The sequence below is a fragment of the Pyrenophora tritici-repentis genome, chromosome 7, assembly GCF_003171515.1.
Source record: "Pyrenophora tritici-repentis strain M4 chromosome 7, whole genome shotgun sequence".
Taxonomy (NCBI): Eukaryota; Fungi; Ascomycota; class Dothideomycetes; order Pleosporales; family Pleosporaceae; genus Pyrenophora; species Pyrenophora tritici-repentis.
In genome coordinates, this window is record NC_089396.1 from 114,118 (window position 1) to 137,632 (window position 23,515).

At 52.2% G+C, this 23,515-nt stretch overlaps 12 protein-coding genes across 12 annotated transcripts; 7 read left to right on the top strand and 5 right to left on the bottom strand.

Annotated features, from left to right (window-relative positions):
- Positions 1 to 1,019: 1,019 nt before the first annotated feature.
- PtrM4_124390 (IleS, Isoleucyl-tRNA synthetase) lies at positions 1,020 to 4,336 on the top strand (the record flags this gene model as incomplete). The annotated part of the gene is made up of 2 exons (XM_001939566.2): positions 1,020 to 1,103; positions 1,181 to 4,336. 2 exons carry the CDS (start codon positions 1,020 to 1,022, stop codon positions 4,334 to 4,336), a joined length of 3,240 nt encoding a protein of 1,079 aa, XP_001939601.1.
- Positions 4,337 to 4,462: 126 nt separating this feature from the next.
- On the bottom strand, positions 4,463 to 4,746 carry PtrM4_124400 (uncharacterized protein; the record flags this gene model as incomplete). The annotated part of the gene is made up of 3 exons (XM_066108655.1): positions 4,463 to 4,483; positions 4,531 to 4,626; positions 4,684 to 4,746. 3 exons carry the CDS (start codon positions 4,744 to 4,746, stop codon positions 4,463 to 4,465), a joined length of 180 nt encoding a protein of 59 aa, XP_065960647.1.
- A 246-nt stretch (positions 4,747 to 4,992) lies between these two features.
- Positions 4,993 to 5,568, top strand: PtrM4_124410 (uncharacterized protein; the record flags this gene model as incomplete). The annotated part of the gene is made up of 1 exon (XM_066108656.1): positions 4,993 to 5,568. One exon carries the CDS (start codon positions 4,993 to 4,995, stop codon positions 5,566 to 5,568), a length of 576 nt encoding a protein of 191 aa, XP_065960648.1.
- Positions 5,569 to 6,336: 768 nt separating this feature from the next.
- PtrM4_124420 (uncharacterized protein) lies at positions 6,337 to 6,846 on the top strand (the record flags this gene model as incomplete). The annotated part of the gene is made up of 1 exon (XM_066108657.1): positions 6,337 to 6,846. One exon carries the CDS (start codon positions 6,337 to 6,339, stop codon positions 6,844 to 6,846), a length of 510 nt encoding a protein of 169 aa, XP_065960649.1.
- Positions 6,847 to 7,231: 385 nt separating this feature from the next.
- PtrM4_124430 (uncharacterized protein) lies at positions 7,232 to 7,630 on the top strand (the record flags this gene model as incomplete). The annotated part of the gene is made up of 2 exons (XM_066108658.1): positions 7,232 to 7,325; positions 7,383 to 7,630. 2 exons carry the CDS (start codon positions 7,232 to 7,234, stop codon positions 7,628 to 7,630), a joined length of 342 nt encoding a protein of 113 aa, XP_065960650.1.
- A 377-nt stretch (positions 7,631 to 8,007) lies between these two features.
- Positions 8,008 to 9,734, bottom strand: PtrM4_124440 (Trichoplein multi-domain protein; the record flags this gene model as incomplete). The annotated part of the gene is made up of 2 exons (XM_001939567.2): positions 8,008 to 9,298; positions 9,352 to 9,734. The coding sequence occupies 2 exons, from the start codon at positions 9,732 to 9,734 to the stop codon at positions 8,008 to 8,010; spliced, it is 1,674 nt and encodes a 557-aa protein (XP_001939602.2).
- A 3,123-nt stretch (positions 9,735 to 12,857) lies between these two features.
- On the bottom strand, positions 12,858 to 15,582 carry PtrM4_124450 (putative histone acetyltransferase type b catalytic subunit protein; the record flags this gene model as incomplete). Its single annotated transcript, XM_001939569.2, has 4 exons — positions 12,858 to 13,380; positions 13,441 to 13,648; positions 14,111 to 15,514; positions 15,561 to 15,582. 4 exons carry the CDS (start codon positions 15,580 to 15,582, stop codon positions 12,858 to 12,860), a joined length of 2,157 nt encoding a protein of 718 aa, XP_001939604.2.
- Positions 15,583 to 16,073: 491 nt separating this feature from the next.
- On the top strand, positions 16,074 to 17,484 carry PtrM4_124460 (divalent heavy-metal cations transporter; the record flags this gene model as incomplete). Its single annotated transcript, XM_001939570.2, has 3 exons — positions 16,074 to 16,084; positions 16,141 to 17,238; positions 17,295 to 17,484. The coding sequence occupies 3 exons, from the start codon at positions 16,074 to 16,076 to the stop codon at positions 17,482 to 17,484; spliced, it is 1,299 nt and encodes a 432-aa protein (XP_001939605.2).
- Positions 17,485 to 18,460: 976 nt separating this feature from the next.
- PtrM4_124470 (uncharacterized protein) lies at positions 18,461 to 18,760 on the bottom strand (the record flags this gene model as incomplete). Its single annotated transcript, XM_066108659.1, has 1 exon — positions 18,461 to 18,760. One exon carries the CDS (start codon positions 18,758 to 18,760, stop codon positions 18,461 to 18,463), a length of 300 nt encoding a protein of 99 aa, XP_065960651.1.
- A 365-nt stretch (positions 18,761 to 19,125) lies between these two features.
- On the bottom strand, positions 19,126 to 19,362 carry PtrM4_124480 (RRM-1 domain containing protein; the record flags this gene model as incomplete). The annotated part of the gene is made up of 1 exon (XM_001939571.2): positions 19,126 to 19,362. One exon carries the CDS (start codon positions 19,360 to 19,362, stop codon positions 19,126 to 19,128), a length of 237 nt encoding a protein of 78 aa, XP_001939606.2.
- Positions 19,363 to 20,090: 728 nt separating this feature from the next.
- Positions 20,091 to 22,098, top strand: PtrM4_124490 (CysJ, Sulfite reductase, alpha subunit (flavoprotein); the record flags this gene model as incomplete). Its single annotated transcript, XM_001939572.1, has 4 exons — positions 20,091 to 20,228; positions 20,278 to 20,552; positions 20,602 to 21,811; positions 21,862 to 22,098. 4 exons carry the CDS (start codon positions 20,091 to 20,093, stop codon positions 22,096 to 22,098), a joined length of 1,860 nt encoding a protein of 619 aa, XP_001939607.1.
- Positions 22,099 to 22,439: 341 nt separating this feature from the next.
- PtrM4_124500 (isochorismatase domain-containing protein 2A, mitochondrial precursor) lies at positions 22,440 to 23,304 on the top strand (the record flags this gene model as incomplete). Its single annotated transcript, XM_001939573.2, has 5 exons — positions 22,440 to 22,477; positions 22,526 to 22,611; positions 22,713 to 22,851; positions 22,904 to 23,176; positions 23,226 to 23,304. The coding sequence occupies 5 exons, from the start codon at positions 22,440 to 22,442 to the stop codon at positions 23,302 to 23,304; spliced, it is 615 nt and encodes a 204-aa protein (XP_001939608.2).
- Positions 23,305 to 23,515: the final 211 nt, after the last annotated feature.

Sequence of the window (23,515 nt, forward strand, 5' to 3'; positions counted from 1 at the left end):
TCGCTCGTGAGGACCTTAGGGCGCCTCACCTTGCGCGGTGAGGCGCTATATAGCTGCCAAAGGGCGCGAAAGTTGCGGTTGTTAGCGACGAGCCACTCAGGTTTATCGCTCTAGACGGTGTCGTAGTACGTTTTGTAGTACGGATGGAGTATTGTAGCAGCGTAGTACGCCGGCGAGTCATCTAACTTGGCGTAGTACTCGCTGATTTTAGCCCACGCGGCACGTAAGTTAATGGCGAGATGGTCCTTAGGCGCCTCATCGTGCGCGTTGAAGCAGTATCGCGATTGGACTAAGCGTGCGCAGGACTCTATAAATAAGGTCTTCAAGCAGTACGTAGCTTCGGAGCCTCATGACGACGAGCAGCTGTCCGCGCCGTCGCGGCGTAAGCTGCCTGGCAACAGCGACGGCAGCGATCTATACAGTCAAACTATGGCCGTTGACCTCATGTACCTCACCGGGTCAAAATCCCACAAGCGCTTCAAGCGCGCGAGCCAGCTAGATGTGTCGGCATACACACGGTGTGTCGCCTAATAAGGCCCAATGTACCGCCTCGATCCTACTTCGGCCCAACTCGGACCCAACGCTATGTATACCTTCGTAGCCCCCACATTCGTAGAATCATCATACACCAGAATACCAATACACAAGATTACCTTAGCTACTGTTATTCACCGTACGATCGTACAAGGCCTTCCAACACCTGTTAAGATTCTCGCTCAAAGGGACTTCTACGCAACAGAGTACGCCCAGAGTACGCAATTGAGCTGCACGCTCAGATTGGTTTCGGTTCGACGGCGCTTACACGGTTTATCAAAGCATCCATCATGGTGCGAATGAAGCTGTGTGTAACATCGTGATGACTTGTGTTGTGAATGAGGTGCATTGCAGTTGATGAGGCGTGGGATGGCGGGGTGTTGCATTGAGTCAGGGTCAGGCTAGTGCGGGGAGGAGTCAAGCAAACAAATTGTCTACCAACTCGTCTCGCGCGGTCAACACTGCAAACACGCCCACACGCTGCCATGTCGATAGACTTCCCCAAGGAGGAGGAGCGCGTGCTCGCCCGCTGGAAGGAGATTGACGCATTCCTCAGGCAGGTCGAGCTGGTATGTTCTTTCCACATTCGCAAGTGGCACGCAGGCAAACATTGGGATTATGACATGATATATCTAACACAACCCAGTCGAAAGGAAAGCAACCATACACCTTCTACGATGGGCCGCCCTTTGCGACGGGACTCCCCCACTACGGCCACCTGCTCGCGTCGACGATCAAGGACATCATCCCGCGGTACTGGTCCATGAAGGGCCGCTATGTCGAGCGCCGCTTTGGCTGGGACACACACGGCGTGCCCATTGAGTATGAAATTGACAAGGAGCTGGGCATGTCCGGCCGCGACGCCGTGAGGGAGCTCGGCATCGCGACATACAACGAGAAGTGCCGCGCCATTGTTATGCGCTATGCCAGCGAATGGCGGTCTACCATCGAGCGCCTCGGCCGCTGGATCGACTTCGACAACGACTACAAGACCATGGACACGAGCTTCATGGAGTCGGAGTGGTGGGTCTTCAAGCGCCTCTTCGACAAGGGTGCCGTCTACCGCGGCTTCAAGGTGATGCCGTACAGCACCGCATTGGCCACGCCCCTTAGCAACTTCGAAGCCTCGCAGAACTACAAGGACGTCCAGGACCCGGCCATCGTCGTCTCCTTCCCGCTCGTCGAGGACCCCAACACGTGCCTGCTGGCCTGGACCACGACGCCCTGGACCCTCCCCTCCAACATCGGCCTTTGCGCCCACCCCGACTTCGAGTACGTCAAGATCCTCGATGAGGCCTCGGGGCACCACTACATCCTGCTCGAGGTGCTGCTACGTACCCTCTACAAGGACCCCAAGAAGGCCAAGTTCAAGATCGTCGAGAAGATCAAGGGCAAGGACATGCTCGGCTGGAAGTACACCCCGCCCTTCGACTACATGTACGACGAGTTCAAGGACTACGGCTTCAAGGTCCTCAACGACCTCTATGTCACCGCCGAGAGCGGCGTGGGCATCGTCCACCAGTCGCCCGCCTACGGAGAGGACGACTATAGAATTGCAATGGCGCACGGCGTCATCAGCGACTCGCGCCCGCCCCCAAACCCCGTCGATGACGCCGGCTGCTTCACCGACAGGGTCAGCGACTTCAAGGGCCAGCACGTCAAGCAGGCTGACAAGGCCATCATCAAGCACCTCAAGGGCACCGGCCGTCTTATAGTCAACTCGCAGCTCACCCATAGCTACCCCTTCTGCTGGCGCTCAGACACTCCCCTCCTCTACCGCACCGTCCCGTCCTACTTCATCAAGATCCAGGAAATCGTCCCACAGATGCTCGAGAACATTGCAGGCTCGCACTGGGTGCCGTCCTTCGTCAAAGAGAAGCGCTTCGCAAACTGGATCACCAACTCCCCCGACTGGGCCGTCTCGCGTAATCGCTTCTGGGGCACACCTCTACCGCTCTGGGTCAGCGACGATGGCAAGGAGATGGTCTGCGTCGGTAGCATCGAGGAGCTGAAGAAGCTCAGTGGATACGAGGGCGAAATCACCGACATCCACCGCGACCGCATCGACAACATCACCATTCCGAGCAAAGAGGGCAGGGGCATGCTGCGGAGGACACCAGAGGTGTTCGACTGCTGGTTTGAGTCCGGCTCTATGCCCTACGCCAGCGCACACTACCCCTTCGAGAACATCGAGCAGTTCGAGGCGTCGTTCCCCGGCGACTTCATCGCCGAGGGTCTCGACCAGACTCGCGGCTGGTTCTACACATTGACCGTCCTCGGTACCCATCTCTTCGGCAAGCTGCCCTTCAAGAACTGCGTCGTCAACGGCATCGTGCTCGCCGAAGACGGTAAGAAGATGTCGAAACGTCTCAAGAACTACCCAGACCCCAACCTCATCATGAAGAACTATGGCTCCGACGCCCTGCGGTTATACCTCATCAACTCGCCAGTCGTACGTGCGGAGACACTGCGTTTCAAGGAGACTGGTGTCAAGGAGATTGTGTCCAAGGTCCTCCTACCCTTCTGGAATAGCTACCAGTTCTTCGATCAGCAGGCGACGCTGCTGAAGAAGGTTGCCGACCTCCACTTCGTCTTCGACCCCGCAGCTGAGAAGACCAACACCAACATATTCGACCGATGGATTCTTGCGTCTTGCCAATCGCTGCTCAAGTTCGTTAACGCCGAGATGGCCGCATACAGACTCTACACCGTTGTACCGCGGTTACTTGAACTCATCGACAACACCACAAACTGGTACATTCGGTTCAACCGCCGGCGCTTAAAGGGCGAGTACGGCCTGGAAGACACCAAGCACGCCCTCAACACCCTCTTCGAAGTCCTCTACACCCTCTGCCGCGGCCTCGCGCCCTTCACCCCCTTCATCACTGACAACATCTACCTCCGTCTCCTGCCGCACATTCCTAAAGAGCTCCACTCCGAAGACAACCGCAGTGTGCACTTCCTGCCTTTCCCTGAGGTCCGCGAAGAGCTCTTCGACGAGTCCGTCGAGCGCCAGGTCAAGCGCATGCAGGCCGTCATCGAGCTCGGCCGCATCTGTCGCGACCGCGCCAACAAGGGCCTCAAGATCCCGCTCAAGACACTCGTTGTGATCCACCCCGAGCAACAATACCTCGACGATGTCAAGAGCCTGGAGAACTACATCTGCGAGGAGCTCAACATCCGCGACCTTGTGCTCTCGAGCGACGAGGAGAAATACAAGGTGCAGTACAGCGCCACGGCAGACTTCTCTGTGCTCGGCAAGAAGCTGAAGAAGGACGCGATCAAGGTCAAAAAGGCGCTGCCCGGCCTCACATCGCAGCAGATCAAGGACTACCTCAAAGCCGGCGAGATGACCGTCGACAGTATCACGCTCGAGGCCGAGGATCTAATGGTCAAGCGCAGCCTTGCCAAAGACGACGCGAACAAAGACCAGGAGTTCAACACAGACAATGATGTGCTCATCATCCTGGACGTAGCATCATACCCCGAGCTCGAGCAGGAAGGCCTGGCACGCGAGGTCATCCGTCGCGTGCAGGACCTGCGCAAGAAGGCCGGTCTCGTGCCGACAGACGACGTGGGCATGGAGTACCGCGTGCTGAGCGACCCAGACGGCTTGGACTTGGAGAAGGCGTTTGAGAACCAGGGACCGCTGTTTGAAAAGGCGCTGAGGCGGAATGTGGACAAGCATGTCATTACGGAGCTGGATGGCAAGATTGAGGAGGGTAAGAAAGAGGGCGTGATTATGGAGGAGGAGCAGGAGTTGCACAAGGCGACGTTCATGTTGAGGTTGGTGAAGCTGTGAAGTGATGTGATGGAAATGGGATTGGACAGGTGTGATCAAGACAAAAGTAGATGATGATAGAACGAAGACAAGCGTATATTTAGATTGACGTCTTGGAATGCTCTACGTGATGTGTTGTGAGTCTTGTCATTGCATCTTATATGCTTTCTGAAATACATGTTAGCGAAGTTGGCTGAAGGGAGAGGGAGAGGTACGAGATAGCAGTCTTTGAGCTTCATGAACTCAGCATTGCACATGCCCTTGTGTACGTTCGAGTAGTCTGCGAAGATGCATTTTCCATAGAGTGTGCTCTATATTTATGTATTAGTACTGCAGAAGGGGCCAAGTTGTTAGACGTGTGTAAGTACCTCTGTCGAGCACTTCCCCACTGCGGTGGCGAGTTTGCCGATGGGGCGTGTTCGGCCTGGCATTTTGGCGGAATAGCGGGGCCTTCTTTGTAACAATGCCCCAGTCTTGTCAAATGCTCTACAACGTTAGTTGATCTTGTGTTGGATGGTATCTCAATGTCCTCATCGTTGGAAATGTCTCGATGACGACTGTCATGCACAGACCATTCTGCATTTCTACCGTCCGTGCGCATCCAATGCAACAGGTCAGCCAATGCAACACCAAAACCACAACCACCCACTCACAAAACGCGTCATAACTCCACCAATATGGACCCCATTCAAGAAGCGATTGAATTTTTGGAATCGCGTGAGGCTGGCAATAATTTCTCGTACCGCCAAATCGCGAAAATGTTTGGTGTTGAGCTTTCTACGCTCGTTCGAAGACACCAAGGCAAAACGCAGCCTAGGGGGACTATGCATCGTCTCCTCCACCCACAACAAGAGAAGGAGCTTGTAGAGTACATCAGGGGGCTCTCCGAGCGACGTTTGCCACCTACGAGGACAATGATACGCAATTTTGCGTCGTCTTTGGCTGGAAAAGAGGTCTCAGAAACCTGGGTTTCCCGGTTTCTAAGAAGACACCCATCAGAACTCATATCGCGCTACACCTCTGGGATGGACCGCAAACGTCACAAAGCTGACTCAGGGGCTAAATACAAGTTGTATTTTGAGCTTCTGCATGCCAAAATGATGGAGTATGGGGTGCAACCTACTCAGATCTACAATATGGATGAAAAGGGGTTTCAAATTGGATGCCTTGGGCGATCAAAACGCGTGTTTGACAAGGTGTTATATGATCAAAAGGGGGTTAGGGCATGCCTTCAAGATAGCAATACTCAATGAATTACTGTATTGGCATGCGTTTGCGCCGATGGTACAGCCTTGAGTCCATCCCTCATCTTCCAATCGGACGCTGGGACCCTACAAGCCTCATGGGTTGACGCTATTGACGCCGAAAAGCACTCAGTCTTCGTGGCGTCTTCTCCAACGGGCTGGACGAACAACGATATAGGGCTTGCCTAGCTCAAGGAGGTGTTCATAAGGGAGACGAGGCGTTCAGGAGTCAATGGGTACCGATTACTCATCCTTGATGGCCATGGATCTCATGTTACTATGGACTTTATCAATTTCTGTAACGACAACAAGATCCTCCTCGCCGTCTTTCCCTCTCACGCTACCCACACGCTTCAACCCCTGGATGTATCGTTGTTCAAACCTCTCTCGGACGCCTACTCAAATGAGCTCGCGAAGTACCTTCAGGACAGCCAGGGGCTGCTCCCAATAGTAAAAGGAGACTTCTTTCACCTCTTCTGGAGCGCCTGGTGTACTGCTTTTAAGCCTCCAACGATCATAAAGTCCTTTGAAGCTACAGGTATTTACCCCCCTAATGCCGAGGTTATACTTAAAAGATTCGTCAAAGGGGGCTACAATTCAGATGACGGCTCATCTTCATGCTTTTCTGAAGAAGACTGGGTCAAAATAGAGAGTATAATACGACGTCAGGTGAAAGATCAACGCAATAAGGAGGTCAAAAAGCTTCGCCGAAGTCTCCATCACATCTCCACCCAGGCAAGCCTCCTTAGGCATGAAGTAAGGGGCCTCCGGCGGGCTATGGGCATCAGAAATGGGCGGGAAAAGAAGTCCTACACTCTACAACTCAACAATCCTCATGAGTATAGCGGTGGAGCCGTCTTCTGGTCTCCCAAGAAGGTCCGTCAGGCTCGGGACGATGAGGCGGCTCGACAACAACAACTACAACTCGAAAAAGCACAAAAAGCAGAGAGGGCTCAGGAGAAGGAGCAATCGCGACTCAACAAGCTTCAGGAGGCCGAACAGAAGCGTGTTAAGAGAGAGAGGCTCAAGGAGGCGAGGGAGAAGAAGCGAGAGAAAGAACGGGCTGAAAAAGAGCATCGAAAAGCAGCTCGCGACTCTCAAAAAGCTATACAACAGTCCCAAAACGGCAAGCGTAAGGCCTCACAAAGCTCCTCTCAAAAGCAGAAGCGTCAAAAAGGTGTTAGTGATGCTGCACGACGTGTACAAGCCGAGGTGGCTGCACCTGTCGTCCCAACTCAAACGACCCGCCAGGGCCGCACCACCAAGGTACCAAGTAAATATAAGTAGCGTAAGTTTATCGCAATAATATAATTACTACTACACTACAAAATCTCGCGATAATAGCTATTGTGGGTGGCTCTACAGCCTCATCTTTTAGTATACTAGTGTGGTTTTGGTGTTGCATTGGCTGACCTGTTGCATTGGATGCGCACGGACGGTAGTGCAGGTGGAGCCGTTCACGTCGCCCAACCACCTGCGCGAACAACAAAGGTGCGTTCGTTTGTCTCACACGCACTCTTCACTTTCACCACCTCACATCCCTACGATTCATGCTTACTATGCGCGCGTGTCCGACCAGATTTTCACCACACGCCGCTTTTTGGAAATTGCAGCTTCGCGCTCCGCCCATGTTGTTTTGCAAGCGCAAGAGACGGACGAGTCGCGTGCACGAATGCTTCCCCCAACGAGTACCGGGGGCGATGACACGCATGGAAACGAGACTGGGGCTGGAACTGATCTACTGAAAGAGGAATTGACCGATGGAGGTGAGTAGAAGGAAGGGCGGTGGGTGTGATGGAGGAAAGAGTGCTAATATTTGGCAGCTATTAACACGCTGTATGATATAATCCAGCGCGCACAGACAGCAAGTGCGGCGCTTTTATCCAACGGCCGTCGCACTTCGAATGGATCTCGCAGTGTGCCATCAACCTCGAGCGCACTCTTCCGCGCGTACGAACAGGTCCTCGCAGAGCAAGGCCTGGAGGCAGCCGACGACGCCATCCTGCACCGCTTCCTCTTCCGTATGCAGGAGGACCGCCGCGACGGCGAAGGCCTCACCAGTTGTGCGTGATAAAAAAGAGTAGTTGCTAAATCTGCTTTGCTCATTAGCATCGCCACAATCCTATCAAAACCTATCACTCACCCTGAAACGCAAATGTAGCCCTTCGCTAGAAGACACTGGTCTTCTTAAAGACCTTCTGAGCCATGGAGTGCTTTTATCGGCGACAGAGTCCCTGGAGCGCATTATGACCAATGAACCAGGCTGCACCATGCTTTCCCACAAGTGCGGGGGGACTATAAGATCATCTTTTGTTAGATCGTATTGCCGATTGTCGACTAATTCGTCCATCGTTCTCACATCAATACCGATCTGATGTATAAACTCCTCCAGTCCCTGTCGTAGTTAGTTAAGATGAATGAATCTGTGATTATTAGATCGTGTACCTTCTATGTTTTGCACGTTTGCCAAGGGCATGAGAACTTCCGACCGATGGCGTCCTCGAACAGGATCGGCACGGCTGCTCTCTCAGCTTGCCTTGCATCGACCTCGGCCATTTCTGCCCGCCGCACTGCTTCGAGTGCTTTCTCTCTTTTCAACTGCTCATCCTTCTGTGCTAGGATAAGCTTCTCCGGCTTTTCTAGTTTATCCATGTTTCCTTGCTTTCGCGCTTCTGCAACTGCTTGTTCCTCGGCTTCTTTTGCTGCTTTCCTTGCCGCCTCCTTTTCAATCTTTGCTTCTTGCTGAGAGATTAGTATTTTTTCTAGCCTGTCGAACTTTGCGTTCTCTACTCTGTTTCTTTCTTTCTCTTTTTCATCTTCAAGCTCTTCCTCTCTGCGAAGCAGTAACTTCTCTAATTTTGTAAGCATAGATTCCTCCTTAGCAACAAAGGGCGGCGATGGCGATATAGGCTTTGTGTTCTCTAAGGGTGGAGTTGGAAGCTCTCTCGGTATTGACTGAGCATGTTCGCGCGGAACAAGATCTTCGCCGTCATCATATGCTGCTTGTACTTCATTGTATATGGTTTGCGGCTTAAGCGGAAGCGGCATTGACGCCGAGAGATTGTTATGTACCGACTCTACTACTCTGGGCGCATCTCCAGAAGTGGCTGGATAAGCGTCATTTCCATGTCGGAGTGGTGTTTGGTGGCCTGAACGGTCTTTATGGCGCAATAGATCGTCTAAATGTTGGACTTGATCTATAGCATCAATTGCAGGTTCGTGTCTTTTGCTCTGCAAAGTTGTAGAATCTTTTTGGGAGCTAGATCTTGGTTGAGCACTCTCTCGGGCTGTGAACGGACTTTCTGATTCTGATAAAGGAACGTGTGATGTAGGTTGCGAGGTCCGTCCAGGTTTAGCAGCAGTACTTTCAAGCACAGTCTGTGCCAGTGCACATGACATCTGTTGAATCTCAATCATCCGATTGCAGCCATGAGAGAGCTGCACATAGTACTCTGTGTCATCGAAGTTCAGAGCGCTCGTGCTAATCTGGTTGTGCGCCTCTGTAGTACTTGTTTCATCATATCTGTCGGAAACAGGTCTACTATGAAGCAATACCGATGCTTGCTCAGGTTCCGGTGTTGGACTTCCGATTTGCTTTGGTGTGTTTGAGCCTGCGGTAAGGTTCACATAAGAATTATTTTCGCTCTGGATGTCTTGACAGTCTTTGTATCTACACAAAGTTTCTGTTGCATCCTCTGCAAACATGATGCTGCTTGCAACTTGTGTTATGAGGGGCTGCCTATGTATTTGTTAGCGGGCCACACAATAGCGATTCGTACACACGAAGCTCACCTTGTCGAATAAGGGACATTCCGATGAATCTTAGTAGCAAGATCCATCGTAGACACGAGAAGTATGATCGTAGTCTTGAATGAATCGACTATGCTCTTCACAAATATAACCCTCGATCTATTCATCAACCACCTAAAACAGAGTCGTACAACTGGCATGAGGAATGCGCGCCGGGCAGAGTTTGGAGGTAGAGGGTCACTAATGAGAAGCGTCAGGTCCTCTATAAGAGTCGTACAAGCAGCAATCAGTACGACTGTGATCTCTCGAAGCTTATCCGTTTCTGGGCATGAAAGACCAGTTCGAGAAGCTGATCTTGCAGCCACTCTTAGAGATCCAACAAGCTTGTTCACAGGCTTCAGCGCGGATTGTCGTGATAGACGCATTAGACGAATGTGAGCAAGAGCAAGATATTCGAACCATCCTCCAGCTGCTTGCTCGGACGAAGGACATCCGACTAATGCCGTTACAGATCGTTGTAACTAGTCGGCCGGAGCTCCACATTCGCCTTGGCTTCAAGTAGACTCCGCAACAATCAATTCAATCCGGTCACTCTCCTAGACCCACTTACCTATCTAGGTAGGGCTTAAACTCCTATAGGTAACTACTAGGCTTAAAGCGGTAATCAATCAATCCAATCTGAACCTTCTAGGACCCACTTAATTGATTGTTGCGGACTGTGGCTTCAAGAAGATGCTGAACGGCACATACCAAGATCTAGTCCTTCACGAAGTCCAAAGGAGTACGATTGAACACGACTTACGTGTCTTCCTAGAGCATGAGCTTGGCGAGATACGAGAATCTCACGATATCTCCACAGAGTGGCCAGCACAACACCAGGTTCTGTCCCTAGCAGCAGAGATGTCAACAAGCAAGTCAAGCTGGCTTGATTCTTATCGATTGCAGATCACAGACCATTCTCTGGGACGTGCCACTGTGCACGAGCCTCTATATTGTCTGTGATCTGCAATCGATAAGAATCAAGCCAGCTTGACTTGCTTGTTGACATCTCTGCCTAGCAGTGTGTCCAACAACCAAGTTACTTGACCTGCTTGCTTGACATTACTTGATTGCGTAACAAGCAAGTAAAGTAAAGGTTTATTCAAGCAAACACAAGCAAGGGTTTTCACAATACTTAAAGTAACTTTAAGTTGCTTGATAGAATTACTGTACTAGGCATGTCGAAGATGAGTTAGGTGACGCTAGCTAAGCGAACCAATTATGACTTCACCGGGTGGGCACTCCGCAAAATCGTGATTGGCTGGAGTCGCACTGTCAGATAATAGCACTGTTGAAGATGAGAGCGTACAGACGCTGGGTTAGACTAGCGCGACCCGGCATCTGTGAGAGCCAATCGGATCACAGGAAGGCTTGGCACCCCCTAGGTGTGCCCACAACCGTAGACAGAACAAACACACAATCAATAATCAACATCATCACCATTCATTACCTATTTCATCAGTATTCCAGATGAGAGTGAATATCTGACACGCACAAAGAGCCAGATGTGCCGTGAAAAATCTAACACCTCCAGTCTTTATTTACAAGGCTACCAAATTCTAAGCTAATATGTCTTCTCACTTGTTCTTTTAGCCTCGTGGGAGATCTACACGTTCTTCTCTGCCTAAAACCCCCTCCGAGCCCCCTAGCTCTACCTCAGAGAGCCGCCTAGGAACCCTAAGTTTGGTTTCAACCCCAACCTATGAGACCTCTACACCAACCACCCGTGAAAGAGAGCTGCCGACATCTACTTAATGCACTTTCTATATTAAATGGGACAAAATTCGCTATAAAAGGAAGCCACTGCTATTAATTCGATACCGTCAGCCTCACAAGCGTACCCTTAACTCTAAAGCCTAATCCTCGGCAATCTACAAACACGGCGCGCAGCTTACAACAGATGGAGATAACAAGTTCTGGCTCTGCAAGTACTGCTATATTAGTGGCCAGCGTAATTCCGCGCTATTTAACAGTGGGGCTACTACTAGTATCATTTATCACCTAAAGCATCTGCACAAACTCGAAGAATTCGGCTACAAACGAGTGGCGTCAAATCCGTTCGACATAGCTAAGGGAAAAACGAGCTCCATACTATATCTTAGAAGCCGGCGCTTAGTATTTAATGACTTTCGGTTTAAGAGCGAGTTTATTGACTAGGCTGTTAATCTTGACCTTACCTTTCGACAAGCGACGCATCAACGCACCTGTAACATCTTTACCAGCTGCCTAGAGGATATGGATAAGGTTCTGCCAAAGATCTCGTCAACTCTTAGCGCTTAGATTAAAGAGATGTGGGACGGTGATGGTGGGAGGCGTACTTGGCTAAAAGAAAAGCTCCATCTTACCAAAAGCAAGATCCATCTCTCAACTGATACCTGGACGTCTGAAGAAGGAACGAACTATGTGGCAGTTGTTGCTCACTTCCTGGACGAGAAACATAAGCTGCAAACAGCTCTTCTTGACCTCCGGCCTCTAAAGGGCCCTCATACTCACACTCCGCAACAAACAAATCAAGCAAGTATAGGCTGCCATACTTGCTTGTTTGGTAGAGGCTTGGCGGAGAGAGCGTATTTGCTTGCTTGTCTGGTTGTTTGAGAAGCCATGTTTGGTATATTTGCAAATATTTGGTGTTGTATAACATGTTTTATAACGTGCACGGACAGCTCATGCCCGGAGACACCTCGTGCCCCGCCGAACACCATATCCACCACTTCAAAAGTGAGGCTATTGAGCCACGTACAATAGCTATTATCATGAGATTCTGTAGAGGGGCTGTAATTAGATGCTTGCGATCAACTTGTAGTATCTATATTTTTGTGGGAGGTTGACGTTGCGGCCACGTGATGTGACTTTGGCTGGAGTAGCAGATAGCTCATCTCCAGCTTGAACACCAGCGTGAGCAGCGCCAGCGCGTTTTTGACGCTTCTTACTTGGTGAGAGTACTCGTGAGGCTTTACGCTTGCGTTGTTGAGCTTGTTGGATAGATTTTTTCTGGTGTTGAGCTTCAACTTTGCGCGCGCGTTCAGCTGCTTTCTCAGCTCGCTCAACGCCCCGAAAAGAAGTATAACGAATACTACTTCATCCTCTTCGTCTACTCGCCCTTCAACAACTACAACTACGAATACAGGGACGAGACCAGGTACTAACAAGGACCTAAAGAAAGATTCTACGGCGACGGGAAAGAAGAAGAGGTAGATGGGAGGGAGATGGGAGATAAGAGAATGGAATGGGATGGAGTTGTGATTTGTCTGGCGGGAAAGTATGTGGGTTGGACGGTACGAAGGGGGATGGGATGTGGGTGAATAGATTAATGTGGTGGGAGGAAGGATGGAGATAATTTGTGAGAACTGGCGAGTTTGATGCATACACCATGACCGGCCAGTACATTCCACATCCCACACCCCACACTCCATATTCCATATTCCACACACTCCGAAGACATGAAGCCAAAATGCAAATATACACACATACATTTCTCTAATCCCGGGTATCAAAACCACCTCCCCCCCTCACAACCCCCCAATCCTCCCCAACACCCTCCTCGTCCCCTCAACAATCAACCCATGCTCCACCTCATGAATCCTCTCCTCCAACGCCTCCAACGCCTCCCCCTCCCTCAACTCAACCTCCTGTGTAACAACCGCGTCCCCAGCATCCACTTCCGCAATAACCTCATGAATCATAACCCCCGTCCTCTTCAACCCCTCCTCTTGCCCCGCCTTCCACGCCCTCTCAATCGCGCCCGCGCCCGCAAACTCTCCCGGTAACGCAGGGTGCAAGTTTATTATCTTGATGCCGGCGGCGGCGATGGGCGTGAGAAATGCGGGTGTGACGATGTGCATCCAGCCAGCGCAGACGATGAGGTCGGGTCGGGGTGTAGATTCGAGGATGATTTTGGCGAGGTCGGCGTCGTATTGTTGGCGTGCGAGGTCGATGTCGGACGGGTGTTGTTTTTTATAGGGCACGAGGTTGTGGTAGGTTGTTGGTATTGAGGCTTTGGCTGCGCGCTCGAGTCCGTAGGCGGCTTTGCGACTGGGCGGTTGGTGTTAGTGCTGGCTGGCTTGTGGGGATGTGGTTTGGGGTGGGTCGTACTTTGATATCACATGCGTTATGCGTGTGTTTGGCAGCGCGCCGGATGCGCATGCGTCGATGAGGGCTTGGAGGTTGGAGCCGTTGCCTGAGATGAGCACTGCGATGTTGAATTGGCGGTTTGCCATTGTGGGGTCTTTGTGTTGTAAAATCTGGTTTGCGAACTTGGTAGAGGATCGTACCAGCTTCGCTTTTACGATACCAGGTGCCTCTAATTGTAAGTTTATAAGGTAATGTAAATGTCTTATTCTGGCGGATATCACAGAAAATGCAGTTGATATCTTTGCGCAGATGTCGATCAAAAGTTTATTTTGGTTTCCAAAATTTGGACGTGGGGTAGTTGCCCCGCGCGGAGTTAGCATGTAATCGCCGGGCTACATGACCAGGAGAATTACTACTGGGTCCAACTAATCTCACAGTGAGCATGCAGGCTATTGAGAATTGTTCAATTGGGTATACGACCTGACTATGAATACAATAGGCTCCACCGTCACTATAAATCACAAGACGACTGCAGTTACAATTCCCTCTTGAACCCACGGATGTCATGTCCAGAGTCAACCCTACGGCCTCCTCCTCTTCGTACCTCCCTCCAACTCCTCATCCATGTCCTCCCATTCATCATCCTCATCATCCTCCAACACTACAGCGCGCTTCCTCTTAGTCCTCGCACTGGGGACGGCAGCGTCATCAGCCGCCAAACTCAGCCGCTTCTCCAATCCCTCCAGACGCTCCTCAAACTCCTCTTGTTGACTATCGACAGCAGATTCCAACTTCTCGACCCTCTCGGCCGAATCCTCCATCTGGTCCAGCGCATCTGCGTTCTGACTGTAAATCCGGTGTTTGAGGGCCAGACGCCAAAAGTAGTATCGGCGATCGTTTTCGTTGCTCGACTTTGCTTTGCGCGTGATTCGCGACCGACTGCGATTGTTGGGCGGGATTGTGGACAAGAGATGCAGCTCGACCATTCTGTAGAACTGCCTGCTAACAATCTTGGTCTCTTTGCGCAGTTGTTCGAGATCGATTCCATTGCCGAGGATCTGGTCGCGCGGAATGGGCGAATCCTTTCGAAGCGACTCTGGCGGAATGTTCGAAGCGATGGATAGTTTCTGGAAGGCAAGTAGAGCGCGGAGATAGGTAATGTCGCCGTAGTCGCGCATGGCATCAAAGGCCTCACTGGGATCTTCCACTGGGATTTCGTAGATGAAGGGCTTCGTCGCCAGATCCTGGAAGACATGGTCGTACAAACGAGTTCCCAGCAATCTGCCTTGGTACGGTGGGAGGACGAGGAATTGCGAGATGCGCTCCCGTGATGGCGTCTGGAGGAGATCTAGCTTGTCGGTAAAGAGAAAGGTTTCGGGGTCCTGCGACAGACGTGGCGGGGTATACTTTTCACCATCGCCATCGACGCTAGCGGCTGGTGATGGTAGCTGCTTTGTGGCACGCGCAATCTCAAAGGTGGGGAATATCCAGGCGCGGTAGGATGTGGAGAAGCCAGCCAGTGTATACGGTGACACATTCTTTTGGGAGAGAGGCGTCATGTCGTACATCAGGTATAGCGACCAGCGGTCCAACGTCTCCTCGTCATCCAAGCCGTCAATGGTCGCGCCCTCGATGAACAATATGACCAGTAACCTCATGTTTATCCAAATACGCCTGGCCTCGGGGTCCGTCATAGAGGCCTTCCATATCTCGTACTGCTTTCCGTGGAGGCTGAAAGAGCTCTGGCGTTCACCAGGCGGCTTCCATTCTGCAGGAGCCGGTGCGGCAGCTTCGTTGATCGTCTCTGGGAGATATTCGCGAAACAGCTCGGGCGACAAGTCGATCTGGTTCAGGTCTGGGGAGATTTTCTTGAGGTCGAGTTGCTGGTCAAACGAGATCTTCAGCTGGGGCTTCATGTCGTTTGCGCGAAAGTCAAGCTGGATGCTGGGGTTCTTGTAGCCAGCAATCGTCTCATTCTCCTCGATGACCGTATACGTGTAGCTGGGATGAAAGGCGTCGAAGAGGCGTTCCGGTCCATTTTTGTTTGTCGAACGGTAGAGATTGATGTCGAAGCACTCGTTTGAATTGGTGACCCCTACAGGCGTTAACATACATGAGCAAAGTCATGCGGCCGTACATACAATCGTCCAGATTGAGCTCCATGGTCACGGTGAAGTAAATAGCGTGTTAGGAGCAGATACCTTGCGACGTCGTCTGCGATTGAAAGCAAAACGGAGTAGCAACTACGTCGCGGGTGAAGGAGTTAGCGCGCCGGGAGACGCGTCTAGCTCAGCCCTGCATGCGACCCGCCCCTGCAACACCCGTCACAGGCGAGACTTGATTCCAAGCCTCTAAAAGTTGCAGTGGATCGTCTCGAACACGACACAACGCCAACGAGGCAAGGCAACACCACACCTGCGCCTGCTCCACCCACGCTAGTCTAACCTTATTGCGACGGACCATTACAAGAGGCATGGCCAGTAGTGATTGAAGCGCTCACGTCATTCTTCTCCTTTTGCCTACCGGCGCATCTTTTTTTGCTCGCACAAACACAGTGACACACGACTACACACGACTGCACACGACTGCACACGACTGCACACGACTTCACCATGTGGGAAGGGTTGCTTATGCTGCTCGCTCTGAGCACCGTCATGGGCGTTGCGTATGTTTTCGACGTCGACGACATGTCTGGTAGTTGTAGATAGCTGACAAGCACAGTTCTTTCCTCGCTGGCAGCCTTCCACTCTCCTTTAACCTGTCGACTCGTCGACTACGCATTATCACACTCCTTGGAACCGGTGTGCTTGTCGGTACATCGCTGATCGTCATTATACCCGAAGGTATCGAGACAATGTATAGCGCAGGAGGCAAGGCGCATACGCACAGCGCACGGAGCGTTGCCCAGCCGTCTATGCCGTCGCTGGAAAGAGCACTGCCACTCGCGCCCAGGTTTCCGGCATGGAAAAGAGCAGATCAAGCGAAAAAGGCGTCGCTCATCGGTGGTACGAGCACCGCGGATCTAAGCAGCGATAAGACGGCAATTGACGCGCAACTGAGGAAGATGAAGGAAACGGCAGAAAAGGAGAAGCCAGTGGAAGATGGACACCCCCAAAAGGGCGGCGACGACGACTCGACCGAAGGCCACAAGGAGGGACATAGCCGTGTACACGCACCCGAGGACGACGAAGCAGCCCACAAGCACATGGAGGCCGGCCACGAAGATGGACCCAGCCCACACGCATACATTGGCGTTGCGTTGATCCTAGGATACATACTCATGTTCCTGGTTGAACACCTGCCAGAAGCCCTGGCGTCTAACCAACCAAAATACCAACCAATGCACATCTCCCTCTCGAACCTAGCACGAGGGCCGCACAATTCCTCGTCCCTCAGTCTCAACGGAATGGGCGTGCAAAGTGCGGCGGTAACTCCTCTAGCTACACCAGGTCTACCCCCTCCGCCTACCAAGAAAACGCCAGCAGCCACCATTGGCCTCGTAGTCCACGCCTGCGCTGATGGCATTGCTCTGGGCGCTTCATCAACCGCCGAATCTACATCTCTCTCCCTAGTCATCTTCTTCGCAATCATGCTTCACAAGGCCCCTGCAGCGTTTGGCCTCACCTCCGTCCTCCTCAAACAAGGTCTCTCGAAACGCAAAGCCCGAACTCATCTTGCCTTCTTCAGCTTAGCAGCTCCAGCTGGCGCGATAGCAACCTGGGCCATTGTCCACATGTTCGGCCGCAACCATCTCGGCGGCGATGAGGGCTTGACCTGGGCAACAGGCTGGGTCTTGTGTTTTTCTGGTGGAACCTTTTTGTAAGTCTTTTCCTCGCCCCTCCCCCAACCCTTTGATATCCTGCTAACGTTGACAGATACGTCGCTATGCACTCCATGTCTGAGGCTACATCGCAGCACGGGAACGAGGACCCTACTACAAACGGATACATGGACGCTTATCCAGGTGGCAATAGTTTGTCCAAGGGCGACATTGGCATCGTCATGCTGGGCATGCTGCTCCCGCTCGTGACACAGATAGGTCATGCGCATTCGCACGGCCATTAGATGTATTGGGCTTCAACATGCATATGTTGGTGTTGGCGTTGGAAATGGGTACTTTAACTTAGTTTCATACCAGCGCAGGGGCCTTTTGATAGATTTGTTTGCTTTAGACTAGTTTGCCCATGTTCTGGAATGATACCAATCTTGTCTATACATATACACTACATCACTTCATATAGTATATATCACGTCATACCACTAAACCTCCTCTATTCCACTTTATACCACTAACATATCTTCAACGTGTATCACTCCTCACATCTCACTTTTCAACCAAAGCACCAGTCATATAAGAATCAGTCATGTATCATCAGCTCGTCACGAGCTTGTTCATCATATCATTTCGCTAACTCAAAGTCCGTAATCATTGTGAATCCGATATAGTCCACCTAAAGACCCATGCCATGATAGACTCCAAATTCACACTTTTGCGGATATACCCATACCTCGGATGCTAACATGTTAGGCTCTAGTCTATATCTATCACGCTAAATGGTAGATGTCGATAGCCAGAGTCTTCGTACAAGCCACAGCGCAGTGCCGTGACGCAACTCAAGTCGAGCGCGACTAAGCAGCAGCCGCTACCTAAGCAGCGGGAGTAGCAGCAGCTGGAGTCTCAGCAGCCGTGTCCGCAGCCTTCTCCGGAGTCTCGGTGGCGGCAGCGGCCTCAGTGGGAGCAGCCTCACCCTCGGCAGCACCCTCGGGAGCGTCGTCCTCCTTACCGGGCGAGTCGATCGCGACCTTAACGGCAATCTCACGGCCCTCAATCTCCTTGCCGTTCATCTCGGAGCAAGCCTTTTGCTGGAGCTCCTCGGAACCAAGGGTGACGAAACCGAAGCCACGGCCCTTGCGGGGCTCACCGCGAGCCTGGAGCTTCTTGACCATGAAACGGGGAATGGGGCGGAGGGCGATCTTGGCCTGAGTGGGAGAGTAGTCCTTGAAGATCTCGAGAAGCTACACATGTCAGTAATGCACTACACTACAGTCCAAAACACAGTCCAAAACATACCCTATCCTCCTTCAGGTCGTATGGCAGGTTGGCAACCATGACCTTGGTCTTGGAAGGAACGCCATCCTCGGGAGGACCGCGCTGCTTGCGTTCACGGGGCTCACGGGGAGCGGCGGACTTGTCGGCACCCTTCTTTGCGGTAAGCGCTTCGTTCGTAGTCTCGGTTAGGGGAGCAACTTGGCCGGGTACATTTGTAGGAGTAGAGTCGGCAGGGGCCTCGTTGGAGAGCTCGACCTGTTCAGCGCCCTCGGCATCGGCCTTCTTGGACATTCTTGTCAGCGATGCTTCACAATAGAATGCAGGTTACTTACAGCACGTCCACCTCGGCCAGCGCGGCCACCACGACCACGGCCGCGACCACGTCCACGAGTAGAGGTGCGGCGGCGGGCCTCGCCAGTGTTGCCCTCGGCACCGCTACCGGCACCCTCAGCATGGGCCTCGGGAGTGCGGGCAAGCTGGATGGAGACCTTGCGGTCAAGAATGGCCTTGCCGTTGAGCTCAGCAATAGCACGCTCAGCCTCGGACGGGGTCGACAGAGCCACAAAGGCGTAGCCGACGGGGCGCGAGGTGCGTGGGTTAGTGGGGATGGTCGTGGACTCGCTGTGCAACGTGTTAGCTTAGTGCGTCATGCCAATTCAGGGTCCATACACCAGGTAGTCCTTGAAGAAGTCCTTCAACTCCCCCTCGGTGGTCGCATACGCGAGGTTTCCAATGTAAAGTCGCCTGCCCTCAGCGGCGCTCGCACGCACAGCCTCGTCCTCGGCTGCGGTGGGCTGTTGAGCGGCCGTGCTCTCCGTCGTGGTGGCAGGAGCGGCGTCGTTGAGGGAGGTGGTGGCCATCTGGGCGGTTACACTGTCGACAGGTGCGGACATGATTGCTGAAGTTTTTTTGGTTGACGAACACGGGATTGGAATCGGCGTGTAGTAAAGTTGAGGAAACTTGGAGTCCTGGTTTGACCGGTAAAGGTAACCTTGAACAGCAGTGGATTATTGAGTGGTTGATGGGATTGTCGAACCGCCTGTTGGTGGAACTGTTGACGAGGGGGGTGTGGAGTGGGTAGCTACGAGCCCGGGGAAGGTTGAGAGAGGTGTGGATTGATGGGGTGCGTTGTTTGTCTCTGTGGTTGACTTGAAGGGGGGAATGGAAGGGAGCGGGCTGGATTATTTTGAAGAACGCAGCCATGGAGCTTGACCACTTTGGGAAACGGAAGCGGCCCCTGCGCAGCTCCACCTCAGCCTTCACTGTGCACGATAGGGGAAACGGCGACTAGTGCAGAGTGCATCGACAAACAAGGCTGCAACGGCCGGCTTGGCTCGCAAAGTGATCAGAGCCCTGCCTTGTCGCTGCGACGACGCGACGACTGACGGTTGGAATGCTCTGCTTACCTAAGCCAGTCTGCAAGCGAGGCGACGCCACAGCTATGGGGAGAACGCCACACCAGACGTCGAGTCGCCCCACGGCGCTAACAGGAGAGACCCGCCTGCCGTTGACGTGTCCGCTAGTGCACCGCTTCTTCATGCGACGGGTCCGGGGGGCCTGCCGCTCAAATTTCCCTTCTCGCCTTGCAGCTAGCCTCACCAAGTGTACTGCTGAGTTGGCCATGTCGAGTTCACACCGCGCCCTAGTTGTCTATGGCTCCGAGACGGGCAATGCGCAAGATGTGGCTGAGGAAATGGGGAGGGTTGCAGAACGCCTGCGATTCGAGACGGAGGTTGCTGAGTTAAATGCCATCAGTCTTGTATGTTAGTGGCCGTGCTGTGTTGGCGACGATGGTTGACCTCTGGTAGAAACAACTGCTGCAATATCACGTGGTTCTCATATCCATATCGACCACTGGCCAGGGAGATCTCCCACCAAACAGTCAAAAGTTTTGGAAGGCAATCCGAAGTGCTCGTCTGCGGCCGGGATGTCTGCAGCAGATGCGGTTTGCGTCGTTTGGTCTTGGTGATACTTCGTACCCAAAGTACAACTGGGCGCACCGTAAGCTCTACAACCGCCTGGTCCAGCTCGGTGCCCAGCCGATATGCGATCGTGGGGAATCTGACGAACAGCACCCAGAAGGGTATGTCATTATCAAATACTACTCCTCTTCTGTGTATCTGACCTGCAAGTATCGACGGCTCCTTTCTGCCATGGTCGACCAAACTTCGCCAGCATCTTCTTGACTCGTGCCCTCTACCTGAAAATCTCGAGCCGATACCGGACGACGTTTTACTAGAGCCTAAATGGCTGCTCGAGGTTGCAGACAACACCGACGCAAAGTCTGTAGCCAATGGTGACGCTGACGTCCCTCCCAATGATCTCCTAGACATTCCTGGCGGACTCACTGCCAAGATTACCAGCAATGAACGGGTCACCCCCACAACCCACTGGCAGGACGTTCGACACATCAAGTTTGAAATTCCAGAGACACATCCATACAGTCCCGGTGACGTGCTTACCATCTACCCGAAGAACTTCCCCTCTGACGTCTCCCAATTTCTCGAGTGCATGGGCTGGACATCCGTTGCTGACATGCCCCTACGCTTCACTCCTTCGCCATCCACACCACCAAACGCAATCCCACCCATTAGGACCCTAAAGCCAGAAAGCACGATAACACTACGACGCCTCTTGACCAACCACCTCGACATCATCGCAATACCACGGCGTTCATTCTTCGCTCAACTCGCACACTATACATCTGACGAGTTCCACAAAGCACGACTACTCGAGTTCACAGATCCACAATACATCGATGAGCTATACGACTACACTAGCCGTCCTCGCCGTAGTATCTTGGAAGTCTTGCAAGAATTTGAGTCTGTCAAGATACCATGGCAGCGCGTATGCAGCATTATCCCCGTTCTGCGTGGCCGTCAATTCAGTATTGCAAGTGCAATGAATCCCACTGCGGACGTGGAAAGGAAAACGAAGATTGAGCTATTGATTGCGATTGTAAAGTACAAGACAGTCATCAAACGGATACGACAGGGTGTTGCTACGCGATACATTGCCTCATTCACACCGGGCCAAGAGATCACAGTCACCCTTTCTCGTGGGGGCCTTGGCGTGAGTAAGGAAGAATTGAATAGGCCCGTCGTTATGATCGGACCCGGGACCGGTGTCGCACCTATGCGGTCTTTGGTATACCAACGTATGCTCTGGCGCGAAGAGGCGAAGCAGCTGCAAAATGGACATGCGCAAGGGCAGGAAAGCAAAGATGTCCTCTTTTTCGGCTGTAGGAATGCCAAGTCGGACTACTTCTTCAAAGATGAATGGGCCGCGCTAAAGTCTTCCGGTGTACCACTGGAAGTGTTTACCGCCTTCTCCCGAGATCAGGTAGATACTTCATCGTTTAGTCCCCTTCGCCCCCACGCTAACGCTTCCAGCGCCAAAAAGTCTACGTGCAAGACATTGTTCGTCAGCAATCATCACTTATCTTCTCCCATCTATTCCAAAAGTCTGGCATCTTGTACATATGCGGATCTTCGGGAAAGATGCCCCAAGCGGTACGCGAAGCCCTGATAGAAGCGTTCCAAGAGCACGGTCCCATGGATAGAGAAGGCGCAGAGAAGTACTTGGTCGGTATGGAAAAGGATGGACGCTATCGTCAAGAGACTTGGTAGTTTTAGACGATAAAACCAAGGTTAGAATAAATAAACATGACGCGCTTCGCTTCGCACTCGCACCGTACGTTCGGGCAAACGGTTGAGCTAAAGCGTGGGGGAAGATCCAATTACGGCGGGCGCAATACCCCTCTACCGAACCTCCCACGTCACCCCTCCAATCTCGGCATCGCGTGCGACATGATGCGCGTCTGACCACTAACCATGCTACAACTACTCATTCCTCGCATCGCCCGACCAACAGCGTCTTTCCACTCCTACATCACCGCTCAAAGAACAATACATTCAGCCATGGCTCAGCGACGGATTGGTAGGCAGCTCAGCAACCATGTTGTAGCATAATGGCTGATGCCCGCATCATAGCGAACCCCGCTCTCTTGTATGCATTTCGACGGTTGGATGACTGCATGGGCTAAATATGAGGCAGTATTTGCGACTTGCAGGACAAGTTTCGGCCGGCGATTGATGAGTTTCCGAGAGTTGTTGCGACGGCGCAGAAGTTGCTGAAGGCTAGTATGTGGACGTAAGAATGCATTTGGCGTGTTTCCCCCGCCTCACCATCGATTACATACGAAATCTCCCAACTATTCATTCGAGGTTGCTAAAAACACTAGGCCAGCTATTCAACATCCCCGTATTCGCGACAACCCAGAATAAAGCGCGCTTGGGCGAGACATGTCCAGAATTGATGTTGGACCAGCCCGATGGTATCAAGACGGTCTGTCACCTTGACAAGACTTTGTTTTCTATGATGTAGGTCTAATTTCTCACCCAGAATTTGGACACGTTTGACTAACACCCCTAGAACACCAGAAGTCAAACAAGCTCTCGATTCGCTCAACGTCCCAGGTCCCCTCTCCTGCATCGTCGTCGGTATCGAAAGCCACATATGCATCACCCAGACTACGCTCGACCTCCTCCGATTCGGCCACAAAGTCTACATCATCGCGGATGGTGTAAGCAGCTGCAACAAAGAGGAGGTACCCATTGCGCTGGCAAGGCTGAGACATGAAGGCGCCACAGTGACAACGAGCGAGAGCTTTCTGTATGAATATGTACAAGATGCAGGGAATCCCGAGTTAGTGTTAGACATGAATGTTGGGAAGACAGAGACTGACACTGGACAGGTTCAAAGACCTTATCAAGGTGGTCAAGGAGACGTCGCAAAGCACAAAAGAGACTATGCAAACACTGTGCAAGTTCTAGAGTGGAGGTAGTCTATTCGCTGGGTTTGGACGTGAACGTTTCGTTTGGCTGTCTCACTTGTAGATACGGAAAAGGGCATGTCTCAGGCATCTGCCCGGCGAGACACGGCATCAACACACGCAACGCTTTGCTGTCTGACAACCCGCAATTTCTACACCTAGTGACCTGTAATTTGTCTCATCTCAGAAATCCATTCAAAAACACATAAATT